General features: G+C 46.9%; 1 protein-coding gene across 1 annotated transcript in view; it reads right to left on the bottom strand.

Moving 5' to 3' along the window:
- The window catches only part of DOC2B (double C2 domain beta), an 895,105-nt gene that overhangs the window by 617,965 nt on the left and 259,619 nt on the right, over nt 1-17,521 (bottom strand). Inside the window, exon 2 of the mRNA XM_044285947.1 lies at nt 13,206-13,285. Within this exon, the coding sequence (XP_044141882.1) occupies nt 13,206-13,285 (80 nt within the window). The remainder of the gene's footprint in view (nt 1-13,205; nt 13,286-17,521) is intronic.

Raw genomic sequence — 17,521 nt, 5'->3', positions numbered from 1 at the left:
AGAATAAGGGATCTGACCAAGGGTGTAGCTAAAGGCTCATGGGTAGAGTTGAGCGAACACCTGGATGTTCGGGTTCGAGAAGTTCGGCCGAACATCCCGGAAATGTTCGGGTTCGGGATCCGAACCCGATCCGAACTTCGTCCCGAACCCGAACCCCATTGAAGTCAATGGGGACCCGAACTTTTCGGCACTAAAACGGCTGTAAAACAGCCCAGGAAAGGGCTAGAGGGCTGCAAAAGGCAGCAACATGTAGGTAAATCCCCTGCAAACAAATGTGGATAGGGAAATTAATTAAAATAAAAATTAAATAAATAAAAATTAACCAAAATCAATTGGAGAGAGGTTCCATAGCAGAGAATCTGGCTTCCCGTCACCCACCACTGGAACAGTCCATTCTCAGATATTTAGGCCCCGGCACCCAGGCAGAGGAGAGAGGTCCCGTAACAGACAATCTGGCTTCATGTCAGCAGAGAATCAGTCTTCATGTCATAGCAGAGAATCAGGCTTCACGTCACCCACCACTGTAAGAGTCCATTTTCATAAATTTAGGCCCAGCACCCAGGCAGAGGAGAGAGGTCCCGTAACAGACAATCTGGCTTCATGTCAGCAGAGAATCAGTCTTCATATCATAGCAGAGAATCTGGCTTCCCGTTACCCACCACTGGAACAGTCCATTCTCAGATATTTAGGCCCCGGCACCCAGGCAGAGGAGAGAGGTCCCGTAACAGACAATCTGGCTTCATGTCAGCAGAGAATCAGTCTTCATATCATAGCAGAGAATCAGGCTTCACGTCAGCCACCACTGCAACAGTCCATTGTCATAAATTCAGGCCCAGCACCCAGGCAGAGGAGAGAGGTCCCGTAACAGACAATCTGGCTTCATGTCAGCAGAGAATCAGTCTGCATGTCATAGCAGAGAATGAGGCTTCACGTCACCCACCACTGCAACAGTCCATTTTCATAAATTTAGGCCCAGCACCCAGGCAGAGGAGAGAGGTCCCGTAACAGAGGATCTGGCTTCATGTCACCAGAGAATCAGTCTGCATGTCATAGCAGAGAATCAGGCTTCACGTCACCCACCACTGCAACAGTCCATTTTCATAAATTTAGGCCCAGCACCCAGGCAGAGGAGAGAGGTCCCGTAACAGAGGATCTGGCTTCATGTCACCAGAGAATCAGTCTGCATGTCATAGCAGAGAATCAGGCTTCACGTCAGCCACCACTGCAACAATCCATTGGCATATATTTAGGCCTAGCACACAGGCAGAGGAGAGAGGTCCCGTAACAGACAATCTGGCTTCATGTCAGCAGAGAATCAGTCTTCATATCATAGCAGAGAATCAGGCTTCACGTCAGCCACCAATGCAACAGTCCATTGTCAGATATTTAGGCCCAGCACCCAGGCAGAGGAGAGAGGTCCCGTAACAGAGGATCTGGCTTCATGTCAGCAGAGAATCAGTCTTCATGTCATAGCAGAGAATCAGGCTTCACGTCACCCACCACTGTAAGAGTCCATTTTCATAAATTTAGGCCCAGCACCCAGGCAGAGGAGAGAGGTCCCGTAACAGACGATCTGGCTTCATGTCAGCAGAGAATCAGTCTGCATGTCATAGCAGAGAATGAGGCTTCACGTCACCCACCACTGCAACAGTCCATTTTCATAAATTTAGGCCCAGCACCCAGGCAGAGGAGAGAGGTCCCGTAACAGAGGATCTGGCTTCATGTCACCAGAGAATCAGTCTGCATGTCATAGCAGAGAATCAGGCTTCACGTCACCCACCACTGCAACAGTCCATTTTCATAAATTTAGGCCCAGCACCCAGGCAGAGGAGAGAGGTCCCGTAACAGAGGATCTGGCTTCATGTCACCAGAGAATCAGTCTGCATGTCATAGCAGAGAATCAGGCTTCACGTCAGCCACCACTGCAACAATCCATTGGCATATATTTAGGCCTAGCACACAGGCAGAGGAGAGAGGTCCCGTAACAGACAATCTGGCTTCATGTCAGCAGAGAATCAGTCTTCATATCATAGCAGAGAATCAGGCTTCACGTCAGCCACCAATGCAACAGTCCATTGTCAGATATTTAGGCCCAGCACCCAGGCAGAGGAGAGAGGTCCCGTAACAGAGGATCTGGCTTCATGTCAGCAGAGAATCAGTCTTCATGTCATAGCAGAGAATCAGGCTTCACGTCACCCACCACTGTAAGAGTCCATTTTCATAAATTTAGGCCCAGCACCCAGGCAGAGGAGAGAGGTCCCGTAACAGACAATCTGGCTTCATGTCAGCAGAGAATTAGTCTGCATGTCATAGCAGAGAATCAGGCTTCACGTCAGCCACCACTGCAACAGTCCATTGTCATAAATTCAGGCCCAGCACCCAGGCAGAGGAGAGAGGTCCCGTAACAGACAATCTGGCTTCATGTCAGCAGAGAATCAGTCTGCATGTCATAGCAGAGAATGAGGCTTCACGTCACCCACCACTGCAACAGTCCATTTTCATAAATTTAGGCCCAGCACCCAGGCAGAGGAGAGAGGTCCCGTAACAGAGGATCTGGCTTCATGTCAGCAGAGAATCAGTCTGCATGTCATAGCAGAGAATCAGGCTTCACGTCAGCCACCACTGCAACAGTCCATTGTCATAAATTTAGGCCCAGCACCCAGGCAGAGGAGAGAGGTCCCGTAACAGACAATCTGGCTTCATGTCAGCAGAGAATTAGTCTGCATGTCATAGCAGAGAATCAGGCTTCACGTCAGCCACCACTGCAACAATCCATTGGCATATATTTAGGCCTAGCACACAGGCAGAGGAGAGAGGTCCCGTAACAGACAATCTGGCTTCATGTCAGCAGAGAATCAGTCTTCATATCATAGCAGAGAATCAGGCTTCACGTCAGCCACCAATGCAACAGTCCATTGTCAGATATTTAGGCCCAGCACCCAGGCAGAGGAGAGAGGTCCCGTAACAGACAATCTGGCTTCATGTCAGCAGAGAATCAGTCTGCATGTCATAGCAGAGAATGAGGCTTCACGTCACCCACCACTGCAACAGTCCATTTTCATAAATTTAGGCCCAGCACCCAGGCAGAGGAGAGAGGTCCCGCAACAGAGGATCTGGCTTCATGTCAGCAGAGAATCAGTCTGCATGTCATAGCAGAGAATCAGGCTTCACGTCAGCCACCACTGCAACAGTCCATTGTCATAAATTCAGGCCCAGCACCCAGGCAGAGGAGAGAGGTCCCGTAACAGACAATCTGGCTTCATGTCACCAGAGAATCAGTCTGCATGTCATAGCAGAGAATGAGGCTTCACGTCAGCCACCACTGCAACAATCCATTGGCATATATTTAGGCCTAGCACACAGGCAGAGGAGAGGTTCATTCAACTTTGGGTAGCCTTGCAATATAATGGTAAAATGAAAATAAAAATAGGATTGAATGAGGAAGTGCCCTGGAGTCCAATAATATATGGTTATGGGGAGGTAGTTAATGTCTAATCTGGACAAGGGACGGACAGGTCCTGTGGGATCCATGCCTGGTTCATTTTTATGAACGTCAGCTTGTCCACATTGGCTGTAGACAGGCGGCTGCGTTTGTCTGTAATGACGCCCCCTGCCGTGCTGAATACACGTTCAGACAAAACGCTGGCTGCCGGGCAGGCCAGCACCTCCAAGGCATAAAAGGCTAGCTCTGGCCACGTGGACAATTTAGAGACCCAGAAGTTGAATGGGGCCGAACCATCAGTCAGTACGTGGAGGGGTGTGCACACGTACTGTTCCACCATGTTAGTGAAATGTTGCCTCCTGCTAACACGTTGCGTATCAGGTGGTGGTGCAGTTAGCTGTGGCGTGTTGACAAAAGTTTTCCACATCTCTGCCATGCTAACCCTGCCCTCAGAGGAGCTGGCCGTGACACAGCTGCCTTGGCGACCTCTTGCTCCTCCTCTGCCTTGGCCTTGGGCTTCCACTTGTTCCCCTGTGACATTTGGGAATGCTCTCAGTAGCGCGTCTACCAACGTGCGCTTGTACTCGCGCATCTTCCTATCACGCTCCAGTGCAGGAAGTAAGGTGGGCACATTGTCTTTGTAGCGTGGATCCAGCAGGGTGGCAACCCAGTAGTCCGCACAGGTTAAAATGTGGGCAACTCTGCTGTCGTTGCGCAGGCACTGCAGCATGTAGTCGCTCATGTGTGCCAGGCTGCCCAGGGGTAAGGACAAGCTGTCCTCTGTGGGAGGCGTATCGTCATCGTCCTGCCTTTCCCCCCAGCCACGCACCAGTGATGGACCCGAGCTGCGTTGGGTGCCACCCCGCTGTGACCATGCTTCATCCTCATCCTCCTCCACCTCCTCCTCATCCTCGTCCTCCTCGTCCTCCAGTAGTGGGCCCTGGCTGGCCACATTTGTACCTGGCCTCTGCTGTTGCCAAAAACCTCCCTCTGAGTCACTTCGAAGAGACTGGCCTGAAAGTGCTAAAAATGACCCCTCTTCCTCCTCCTCCTCCTCCTCCTCCTGGGCCACCTCCTCTTCCATCATCGCCCTAAGTGTTTTCTCAAGGAGACATAGAAGTGGTATTGTAACGCTGATAACGGTGTCATCGCCACTGGCCATGTTGGTGGAGTACTCGAAACAGCGCAACAGGGCACACAGGTCTCGCATGGAGGCCCAGTCATTGGTGGTGAAGTGGTGCTGTTCTGTAGTGCGACTGACCCGTGCGTGCTGCAGCTGAAACTCCACTATGGCCTGCTGCTGCTCGCACAGTCTGTCCAGCATGTGCAAGGTGGAGTTCCACCTGGTGGGCACGTCGCATATGAGGCGGTGAGCGGGAAGGCCGAAGTTACGCTGTAGCGCAGACAGGCGAGCAGCGGCAGGATGTGAACGCCGGAAGCGCGAACAGACGGCCCGCACTTTATGCAGCAGCTCTGACATGTCGGGGTAGTTGTGAATGAACTTCTGCACCACCAAATTCAGCACATGCGCCAAGCAAGGGATGTGCGTCAAATTGGCTAGTCCCAGAGCTGCAACGAGATTTCGCCCATTATCACACACCACCAGGCCGGGCTTGAGGCTCACCGGCAGCAACCACTCGTCGGTCTGTTGTTCAATACCCCGCCACAACTCCTGTGCGGTGTGGGGCCTGTCCCCCAAACATATGAGTTTCAGAATGGCCTGCTGACGTTTACCCCGGGCTGTGCTGAAGTTGGTGGTGAAGGTGTGTGGCTGACTGGATGAGCAGGTGGAAGAAGAGGAGGAGGAAGCCGAGAAGGAGGAGGTGGCAACAGGAGGCAAAGAATGTTGCCCTGCGATCCTTGGCGGCGGAAGGACGTGCGCCAAACAGCTCTCCGCCTGGGGCCCAGCTGCCACTACATTTACCCAGTGTGCAGTTAGGGAGATATAGCGTCCCTGGCCGTGCTTACTGGTCCACGTATCTGTGGTTAGGTGGACCTTGCTACAGATGGCGTTGCGCAGTGCACACTTGATTTTATCGGATACTTGGTTGTGCAGGGAAGGCACGGCTCTCTTGGAGAAGTAGTGCCGGCTGGGAACAACATACTGTGGGACAGCAAGCGACATGAGCTGTTTGAAGCTGTCTGTGTCCACCAGCCTAAATGACAGCATTTCATAGGCCAGTAGTTTAGAAATGCTGGCATTCAGGGCCAGGGATCGAGGGTGGCTAGGTGGGAATTTACGCTTTCTATCAAATGTTTGTGAGATGGAGAGCTGAACGCTGGCGTGTGACATGGTTGAGACGCTTGGTGACGGAGGTGGTGGTGGTGGTGTTGGTGGTACATCCCCTGTTTGCTGGGCGGCAGGTGCCAACGTTCCTCCAGAGGCGGAGGAAGAGGCCGAGGCGGCAGCAGCAGAATAGGCCGAGGCGGCAGCAGCAGAAGAGGTAGCAGGGGGAGCCTGAGTGACTTCCTTGGTTTTAAGGTGTTTACTCCACTGCAGTTCATGCTTTGCATGCAGGTGCCTGGTCATGCAGGTTGTGCTCAGGTTCAGAACGTTAATGCCTCGCTTCAGGCTCTGATGGCACAGCGTGCAAACCACTCGGGTCTTGTCGTCAGCACATTGTTTGAAGAAGTGCCATGCCAGGGAACTCCTTGAAGCTGCCTTTGGGGTGCTCGGTCCCAGATGGCGGCGGTCAGTAGCAGGCGGAGTCTCTTGGCGGCGGGTGTTCTGCTTTTGCCCACTGCTCCCTCTTTTGCTACGCTGTTGGCTCGGTCTCACCACTGCCTCTTCCTCCGAACTGTGAAAGTCAGTGGCACGACCTTCATTCCATGTGGGGTCTAGGACCTCATCGTCCCCTGCATCGTCTTCCACCCAGTCTTGATCCCTGACCTCCTGTTCAGTCTGCACACTGCAGAAAGACGCAGCAGTTGGCACCTGTGTTTCGTCATCATCAGAGACATGCTGAGGTGGTATTCCCATGTCCTCATCATCAGGAAACATAAGTGGTTGTGCGTCAGTGCATTCTATGTCTTTCACCGCTGGGGAAGGGCTAGGTGGATGCCCTTGGGAAACCCTGCCAGCGGAGTCTTCAAACAGCATAAGAGACTGCTGCATAACTTGAGGCTGAGACAGTTTCCCTGGTATGCATGGGGGTGATGTGACAGACTGATGGGGTTGGTTTTCAGGCGCCATCTGTGCGCTTTCTGCAGAAGACTGGGTGGGAGATAATGTGAACGTGCTGGATCCACTGTCGGCCACCCAATTGACTAATGCCTGTACCTGCTCAGGCCTTACCATCCTTAGAACGGCATTGGGCCCCACCATATATCGCTGTAAATTCTGGCGGCTACTGGGACCTGAGGTAGTTGGTACACTAGGACGTGTGGATGTGGCAGAACGGCCACGTCCTCTCCCAGCACCAGAGGGTCCACTAACACCACCACGACCATGTCCACGTCCGCGTCCCTTACTAGATGTTTTTCTCATTGTTATGGTTCACCACAACAACAAATATATTATTTGGCCCAATGTATTGTATTCAAATTCAGCGGGATATAAATTTGAGGCCTAGTATTTAGGCGCTGGGTGACCGGTATGGATTTAGTGACAGAATTAGACTTGGAAATGCACAGAAGCGTGTGTGTGAAGTTATTCTGAATGACCCTATGTGCACCTTGAATATTATATACCCTTTTTGGGATAGATTTCAAATAGCTCTGATATAGCAGGAACCACTAAATTATGAAATTGCTAAATTGGGAATTGTATTTCAACCCAGAACAAAAAATGTGCTTTGACGGACACTAAATATCTTGCCCAGCAACAACAGTACAGCGGTAACGAGAGATTTAGCAGGATATAAATTTGAGGCCTAGTATTTAGGCGCTGGGTGACAGGTATGGGTTTAGTGACAGAATTAGACTTGGAAATACACAGTAGCGGGTGTGTGTGAAGTTATTCTGAATGACCCAATGTGCACCTTGAATATTATATACCCTTTTAGGGATAGATTTCAAATAGCTCTGATATAGCAGAAACCACTAAATTATGAAATTGCTAAATTGGGAATTGTATTTCAACCCAGAACAAAAAATGTGCTTTGACGGACACTAAATATCTTGCCCAGCAACAACAGTACAGCGGTAACGAGAGATTTAGCAGGATATAAATTTGAGGCCTAGTATTTAGGCGCTGGGTGACAGGTATGGGTTTAGTGACAGAATTAGACTTGAAAATACACAGTAGCGGGTGTGTGTGAAGTTATTCTGAATGACCCAATGTGCACCTTGAATATTATATACCCTTTTAGGGATAGATTTCAAATAGCTCTGATATAGCAGAAACCACTAAATTATGAAATTGCTAAATTGGGAATTGTACTTCAACCCAGAACAAAAAATGTGCTTTGACGGACACTAAATATCTTTCCAAGCAACAACAGTACAGCGGTAACGAGAGATTTAGCAGGATATAAATTTGAGGCCTAGTATTTAGGCGCTGGGTGACAGGTATGGGTTTAGTGACAGAATTAGACTTGGAAATACACAGTAGCGGGTGTGTGTGAAGTTATTCTGAATGACCCAATGTGCACCTTGAATATTATATACCCTTTTAGGGATAGATTTCAAATAGCTCTGATATAGCAGAAACCACTAAATTATGAAATTGCTAAATTGGGAATTGTACTTCAACCCAGAACAAAAAATGTGCTTTGACGGACACTAAATAACTTTCCCAGCTACAACAGGACAGCGGTAACGAGAGATTTAGCGGGATATAAATTTGAGGCCTAGTATTTAGGCGCTGGGTGACCGGTATGGATTTAGTGACAGAATTAGACTGGGATATGGCCAAAAAATAACCACACTATTGCTGGTTAAATGCACTTGGTGACGGGCGCAGCTTGCCCCTGATGTAGTATATGGCCAAAAAATGAACAGACTATTGCTGGTTAAATGCACTTGGTGTCACAGCTTGACCAACCACACTACTGAGGGTTAAATGCACTTGGTGACGGGCGCAGCTTGCCCCTGATGTAGTATATGGCCAAAAAATAAACAGACTATTGCTGGTTAAATGCACTTGGTGTGACAGCTTCACCCTGATGTAGGCTTTAGCCAGAAAACAACCACACCATTGAGGGTTAAATGCACTTGGTGACAGGCGCAGCTTGCCCCTGATTTTGTATATGGCCAAAAAATGAACAGACTATTGCTGGTTAAATGCACTTGGTGTGACAGCTTCACCCTGATGTAGGCTTTAGCCAAAAAACAACCACACCATTGAGGGTTAAATGCACTTGGTGACAGGCGCAGCTTGCCCCTGATTTTGTATATGGCCAAAAAATGAACAGACTATTGCTGGTTAAATGCACTTGGTGTGACAGCTTCACCCTGATGTAGGCTTTAGCCAAAAAACAACCACACCATTGAGGGTTAAATGCACTTGGTGACAGGCGCAGCTTGCCCCTGATTTTGTATATGGCCAAAAAATGAACAGACTATTGCTGGTTAAATGCACTTGGTGTGACAGCTTCACCCTGATGTAGGCTTTAGCCAAAAAACAACCACACCATTGAGGGTTAAATGCACTTGGTGACAGGCGCAGCTTGCCCCTGATTTTGTATATGGCCAAAAAATGAACAGACTATTGCTGGTTAATGCACTTGGTGTGACAGCTTCACCCTGATGTAGGCTTTAGCCAAAAAACAACCACACCATTGAGGGTTAAATGCACTTGGTCGCAGCTTGTGCTGGCGCACCACAAGACACAAAATGGCCGCCGATCACCCCAGAAAAATGTGACTGACAAACGGTCTGGGCAGCCTAAAAACAGTGAGCAATTGAGGATCAGCAGCTCAATGATCCACAGCTGCAGATCGATCAGTTAATCAAGTCCTTTGGAGGAGTTAATCTGCCTAATCTCGCCCTACTGTCGCAGCCGCAACCTCTCCCTACGCTAATCAGAGCAGAGTGACGGGCGGCGCTATGTGACTCCAGCTTAAATAGAGGCTGGGTCACATGGTGCTCTGGCCAATCACAGCCATGCCAATAGTAGGCATGGCTGTGATGGCCTCTTGGGGCAAGTAGTATGACGCTTGTTGATTGGCTGCTTTGCAGCCTTTCAAAAAGCGCCAAGAAAGCGTCACAAAAGCGCCAAGAAAGCGACGAACACCGAACCCGAACCCGGACTTTTACGAAAATGTCCGGGTTCGGGTCCGTGTCACGGACACCCCAAAATTCGGTACGAACCCGAACTATACAGTTCGAGTTCGCTCATCCCTACTCATGGGCCCTGGTGCAAGAGTTCAGCTTGGGCCCCCCTTCCCTCAGTGCTTTGTGGCCAGGGGCAGGGGAGCACATACCCTTCATGCTGCATGAGGCAAAAATTAAAACAGCACCTCTCCCCCAATGCTAAATTCTTGACCTAACCCCTTCCTTCTAGCCAGAGGTGTAACTTGACCAGCATGCACTTTTTATATAATACTGGTGTCTTCTTATGCACCACAAGGGTCTTTGGAGGATGACCTAGTGGCTAATGGAGCCAGTAGTATAAGGGGTGTAATAATAATACGCTGCAGGGACAAGGATGTGTAGAAGGCCCCTGGGTCTAGTATATCTGGATCCAATAAAGCAATGGTACCCTTGGGGTGGATAACTCCCCAATGTGCAAAGGTATAAGTGGATCGATACTCTTCCATGTGGGAGAGGGATCTGCTCCTATCTGCCCTACTGAAGCAGAACAGCCGTCCTAGGGAATGACCCCCACTAGTTAGAAATATGGTCAGGAAATCCTGACTAATTGTTGATAAGGTGAAAAACAGTGGGGAACCCTAATGCCCCCAGAGTAGGGTCAGGAAAGTCTAACATTGTAGATAGTGATAGTGTATTCTAATGATATGACTACAAAATTGGGTCCATATGGTTCTGTGGGCCCATGCCTTACATAGTGATAAATGTCTATGCCTAACGCACTTACCCCTGTGGATCAAAGATACACGGTTCATCAGGGGCTCGTGCCATAGTGAGAAATTAGAGTATGATAACTATTCCAAAGATAGCTTAGTAGTCAAGTAAAATCCACCCAATATGTATAGTTACCTATATACCTGTATATAGCATTACACTGAAGGCCTGTTGAAGAAACCCTGCCCATTAATGTATCCTTAAGATGAGCTAAATGCAAAGGGCAAGACACAAGGTTGTAGTGACCATATTTGGTGCAAATAGTTAACCCAGTGTGATAATGGGTAAATGATAAGTGCATACCAAAAGTCACAATTGCTCTAAGGTATGCATTCATACTGGAGACACAGCAATCAGTACACAATATACAGCAGGCAGCACAAAGGCAAGTAATAGAGTTGTAATGTGTCTGTCTGACCAGATATGTGTCCAAAGGCAATCATGGGCAATGATATAATGAATGATGATACTAACCTTACACTATAAAGGTAGATAAAGGAACAGTATAAGATAGTACCATAAGGATAAGCACAACACACAGTACAAAATGCACAAATAGATGTTGCATTTATAAACCAACAATACTTAGCTAACAGAGAAGAGGTGGTGTAGATCCAGGCCTGCCCAGAGAGGTGTTACCTCCATCATGGGATACACACACCCATGTGTGTCTTGTGTCTGTAGAAATAGGTGAGCCACCCTGCTTCTATGACCACTTTCTATTACACTCATCCAAGATGTCACGGCTCGGACCAGTGTGGGCAGAAGTGATGTATTCACTGGTACTGATGGACGAACATCGGCGGGACGGTTCGCGAACGCTATCAAATGTTCGTGAACCGCAAGTTCACATTAACTCGGGCCCCATTCACTTTAATGGCAGGCAAACCTTAAAAAATTCAGCTCATATCTGCAGCCACTAAATACTTAGTAAAAGTGCACAAATAGTCCCACAACATGGACAGTGATATCCTAGAGAGGGACAAAAATTCCAACAAAAAACGTGTATCTTAATCAGGGGACATTTTTATGCGTCGTAAAGGGAGATTCTCTGAAATGTGCCCTGTTGGAGCCGAGAAAATTTCTATTTTAGGCCACAGGAGTACGGGCCTTAAAAATGAGGCATTCACCTGACATAAAAGAAATTGTGATTATGTGGCTCGAGGTACATTATGCAGTCACCGAATAACAATTTTACTGTAGCCCACTTTTTTTTCACTCCCTGGCTGTGAGCTCTGTCCTGCGATTGGACAGCGCTACAGCCTGGGAGAAGGAACGCCCAGGGAGAAACAGGGCAGACTCCGCCTAGTATAACCAATTCAGCGAAAATACCAGGGGACATAGAGGGAGAACAGAGCGGCGCCCCGGAATAATAGTAAGTGCAGTGAGGTCCCGGGGCGCCGCGCTACACAGCCTGATAATTATCTTACAATGTTTGTACCGATGAAAGGTCCTCTTTAAGAAATTTGCATTAAGAGTTTGAGTGCTAGCCCTGCTACATCTGTATCTTCTTGGCTTGGGTATCAAATGTGCCGATGATACAGCATCTGTATCTGTACTGAGAGTCTTCAAGTGGATATCTAGTTTGGAGTTATTAAAATAAATGAATATCCAATCATAGAATACCTTAGGAACATTTTCATGGTTAAAGAAAGCATTTCTGGTAATCAGAATGCATTATTATGCCATTGTCTATTAGACTTGCCAAAAGAACTTCTAAGGTGGAGTTTCTTTTTAAACAATATCAAGAACTGGCTTGGAGCAGTATTTTCCCATTTTAAAGGATAACTGTCACACTTAGACCCTAATTTCAATTTTCATATATGTAGTTACTAATAACATGATATTCCAGAATCAGTTACTATTAGACTGACTTACCCCATATTTAATAAGATTCAGCCCTTAGCAACCAGTCTGCATAAAACTGCAATTTCACTATTCAGTTAAGATGGCCGCCACTGCCCTCACCCTGAGGCTAATCCCGCCTGCCCTCACTAGCCAGTAACAATAGCCCCCCAAAAGTGTCAGTAACCAGAGCCCTCCCCCTAAAGGGTTAATCTCCTGCAGCACAAAGGGGTCCTCTTACCACATGTTGCTTTCATTTATACACTGAGCAGACGGCAGATCTCCCTTCCCTGTTGTGCGCTGCTCCAACTCTGCCTTCTCCAGCTCTGCTGAGTGAGGGAGCGTCTGCCAAGCGCAGGGACAGGGAGAAGTGCACACAGCCCAGGCACTGTTATCAGCTGCTGGGGAGGACCTGGCTTTAATCATTTACTTACTTGCCTAGGAACCCTATTTTAAGCACAGGTAAAAGTAGGCAGTAGAGGGAACAAAACTGTGGAATTAAGGGGTAATTGAATACACAGTGAAAAGTTGAAATAGGGCCACCAAGGAGATATTAATCACCACAATCCAATACTCCCAAAAAAATAAAAATACAACAGTTATCCTTTAAATTTTATATATTCTTTGTATATTTTGCAAACCTCTTGTTTACTTCTTATATACATTAGGGTGTGTGTGTATATATATATATAACATAAGTTGAAGATCTTTGTCTTTTTTTATTTTATTTTATTGGGTTTACCTTCTACAAGCGAGTTACATATTGATGTGTGAAGTTTAAATAATGTGCATAAGGTACAAAAATAGTTAATATTGTCTTTGGGATGCTGGCAAGGATTGAGGCAGAAAAGCAGTTTCAATTGACAGTACTGTTCTGTCTGGAGGTTAATTAAGGACTACTTCCTCAGGATCTGTACAATGGATATGGCACGTAAAGCAGATGGGAACATACCTTGGCTCTATTGATTGTGCAGTGCAGAGCATTGTTTTCATGATCATATAGCAAGCTAAAGTCCAATGTCCCCAGAGTTGCTGCAAGAGATGAGAAAAACACATTATTGTTAGCCTTAATGACAAAATAATAGAATGTTTTTGTCAAGAATAAACACATCATTCTTATGTAAAGATTTCAAACATAGGTATGCATTGAGAAACTGTTTTCGGTGCATTTTACTTTATAAGGCGCCCACTGATGGCAGACACTTCTTTAAAGCAAATACAAATTGTGGATATTTGTATTATTTAAAATTTAACCAGGCTGTCCCATCACAGGGCTGGCTCCCAAGCCCTACAACTGCTGGTTTTATTGGAGATGCCATGGCAAACCAGACTAGTTTATGCACAAAAACTGTAGTACTACATAGCAACTTGTTATAAATCCAATGTGGATCCCGTACACCTACTGAACAAATATAACTAGAGGCTACTCCTAAGAGTGTTATGCAGCTGCCCACATCCCGTTCTTCACTCTTTAACCCCCATACTGAGATGTGGACATGACTTCAGGGGAACCACCAGGTCACTACCTCTTCTAGAGTATTCTCCATTCACTAGACTGCTGACTCATGGGGGTCAAGAGACACTGGAGCAAAACACCAAAGGAAACAGGCTAGGATTAAGGCAAGCAGAGTTTGTGCAATCCAATAAGAACTCTGAGGTCAGTGTGGGCAGCTTGGGGTCAATACAGAGATGGACAGAGGCCAGACAGTAGAGAATCAAATCCAGAAACAGGCCGGGGTCAGTACACCAGCAGACAAACAAGATCTCAACACACCTCTGCAGGACAATAAAACCTATAGCTCAAGCACACTCCCATAGAGGAAGGCACCTTAAATAACCTAGGATGGCCAGCTATAAGTTGGTGAAGATTAAGGTGTGCTCATTGGCCCCTTAAGACCTAGAGAGAACACATGTGCCCTATGAGCAGTGAGAAGCGAACAATGGCGGATTGGCAATGTACACTACTGGGAAACTTCCTGTTGGGCCAACTGCCCACAGTATGCTCTGGGCCAGTATTGATAGTCCCTGTGTAATGTTCCTCATTGTGTTAGGATGATAATATTACAGCAGGGCCAGCTGTGGCCCAGCGCCCTCACTACACATTACAGGTTGCAGTCAGTCCGGTTGCCATCTTATTATTATACCACTGTCAGGATAACGAGATCACAGCAGTGCTGTTGGCGGCTGCAATGTGTATTGTAACAAGGACGATGGCTGCCACTGGCTCTGTCGTAATATTATCATGCCGTAATGTGCCCTCCCCTGCTCCTGATCAATGCACTGCTGCCTGTACCCCCTCTTGTAGGTCCTTTGACACCGGAAGGCAGGACAGAAATCACTATTCTGCGCTCCGGGTGTCAAAGGACCTGTTGCTCCTTACACTCCCAGTGTCAATGCAACTCTGACGCTGTGTCATGTTCCCTACCCCTTCTGCTCAGAAACACAGGCAGGGAACGGCATGCGGCATGTAGCTGGGAACAGCACTTAGGTGAGCTTCTAGGGAAATTTCGGGTTCTGGGAAAGTACATTATGCTGTGCTGTAGCATTGGTTCCTCTGGAGCAGTATATTGGGCTGCAGTAAGCCAAATAAAATATACAAAATATACTTCTCCTTCTATGGTATTTCTGGCCAAGTCTACTTGAGTTGTCCCTGCCTACATGAATTGGCCCCACCTTCAACATAGGGCCACTTTTAGTTTTTTTACAGGGTCACTTTAAATTCCCAATCTGTCCCTGGAAGCCGAGCTTGCAAGAAGCAGGACTTTGCCTGCATGTAGAGAACAGAGCTCCAATACACTGGTAGTCCTGCCCACTGGGAAGTAACAGTTGAATGCCAGCAAGTACAGGCCACTGAAGAACCAGAGCAGGCAGCCAGGCCATGTCCAAGAGGGAGGTGGTGGCAGGTACAAACTATGGGCTCAACATGACCATTTAGATGATTAGCCTTCCATTTAATACATGTTTAACCAAAATCAATCAGAGATACTTTTTAAAATCTCTCTGCTTTAAGGGAGTAGGATCTGGAGTGTAGGGACACAAGGAGTTGGGATGTCCCATCAGTAAGTCCAACTGTTGAGCACAACTAAAAGCTTACTGCCAAGCATGATATGGAGAGTGAAAATCTAAAAATATTTTACTTAAGTTTGTAAAATAGTATTATCTACTTTTTCTATATTAGTAGCATATGCTACAGTCCTTAGTGTCCCTAGTGGGATCACAATCTTATATACCATTAATATATCCCTACTCAGCCCGGTCTTGAGATTTTATAGGAAACCAATAAAGCCTCTTAAAGGGGTTGGACAGTTTCCTATATTGATAACCTATCCTGACGATAGATCATCAATATTAGATCGGCAGGGGTCTGACTCCTGACACCCACGCCCACCAACAGTTTGAAGAGAATGCAGTGCTCTTGCAAGTGTGCTGCAGGCTCTTCACAGCTACTCCCTCCTATTAATTTCAATGGGAAGGAGCAGTTCCATCCATTGATGTGAAAGAGATGGAGGAGCATTGAAGAGAATTCAACGCTCGCATCAGGGAAAGCTTAGCAGAGTGAGTGGTGGTCTGGTCATTGACTGATGACTGGTCACTGTCTCAGATGTTTCATGCAGCTTGCTAGCAAGTTCTGCATTACAGATTCCATTGAGAATTTCATATTTTTCAGTATGACAAACCAGCCAGCTTTCTTTTTTCTTTGGCGAAAAAGTTTCTACAGTTTATAGTCTTATTGCCAGCACCCCAATAGTATACATTCTGCAGCAAACATGGAGGAATTGTCTTTATTTTCAAAAAAAAAAAATGCTTGTATTTACCATTTGTAATTGTCATTTTATTGCATTATACCCGTGTTAGTGAACTACCGTATTTTTCGCCCCATAAGATGCATTTTTTGCCCCTGTCGGCTGTGAAGGCTGCGCACAGTGTGACTGTGCTCTGTGATCTCATGCTGTGCGCAGCCTTCACAGCACAGCCAGAAGACAGAGTGTGCTGGAGGAGAGGAGCGGCGGCGTCTGGAGCAGGAGAGGTAAGTGTTTTTTTTTATTTTAGCCCATATGAGGCTGATGGGGGCTTAAACACTGCTGGGGCTAAAATGAAGCTACTGGGGGCTGAAATGAGGCTACTGGGGGCTGATGAGAGGCATGGGGCTCTTATCTGATGTCTAATTGGGGGTCATTCACATTGGGGTCTGAGCTGAGGTCTGATTGGGGGTCTGAGCTGAGGTCTGATTGGGGGTCTGATCTGAGTTCTGATTGGGGGTCTGACCTGAGGTCTTATTGGGGTCTTATTAACATTAGGGGTCTTATTGGGGCTGTCAGCTGAGGTCTGATTAGCATTTGGGGTCTGATTGGTGGTCTGACCTGAGGTGTAATGAAAAATATTTTTTTATTATTGTCCCCCTCTAAAACCTAGGTGCATCTTATAGGGCAAAAAATACAGTAACTGTTTATTACTTCTGGAAACTGTTCACTGTTATAGCAAAAGCAGTGTAGCAATATCGCCATTATTATATCTGTGTTAGTGAACTCATAGTTTTATTACTTTAATACTAAAACTTCAAAAGCAATACAGAAAAAAAAACACTTGCTACTTTGTTAGTACCGTTTAATAATCTGCGTACCAAACAGATACCTTTTCATTTATCAGCCTGATAATAAAATGTCTGGTAAACGGATGAGTGCAAAACAAAAGACCCAAGCCTTATCATCCCAGAGTCAGAATGTGGGCAGTAGTGCAAACAGCAGTAGCAGTACCAACTGTCCAGCTAGCAGTAGTAGTAGTAGGCCCAGGTCACACTGGCTTCTGACAGGCACCACATTATTACTGAAGACAAAAGCAATATGACAATAGCACCATTATTATACTTGTGTTAGTGAACGCTTTGTTTTATTACTTCAAGATACCAATATAAAAACACCAAGATGCCAAAATCAATATGGCAATAATGCCATAACACAGTCAGATATAAGTGGTGGAAGGTGAGGACTATGACGATGATTATGTGTTGTACAGAACCTGGGAGTCAGAATGGAGTGCTGAGGAGGAGGAGTTGATGTCAGAGGAGGAGGGTGGTGGCCACAGAACCGGCAATAAAGAGCAGAGGCACCACATGGCCAGAACCTCCCCAAAAACTGTCAGGGCCAGATCTGCTTCTATTTTGGCAAGCACGGGAACTGGTGATACCGCAGACACTGTGGGGCCCAAAATGTGACAGATTTAAGCCAAGCTCAGCTGCCGCTAGCGCTGTTAAATTATATCCCACTTCAG

Source organism: Bufo gargarizans, chromosome 3 (genome assembly GCF_014858855.1).
Source record: "Bufo gargarizans isolate SCDJY-AF-19 chromosome 3, ASM1485885v1, whole genome shotgun sequence".
NCBI classification, from domain to species: Eukaryota; Metazoa; Chordata; class Amphibia; order Anura; family Bufonidae; genus Bufo; species Bufo gargarizans.
This window is presented reverse-complemented; position numbering and strand designations above follow the sequence as displayed.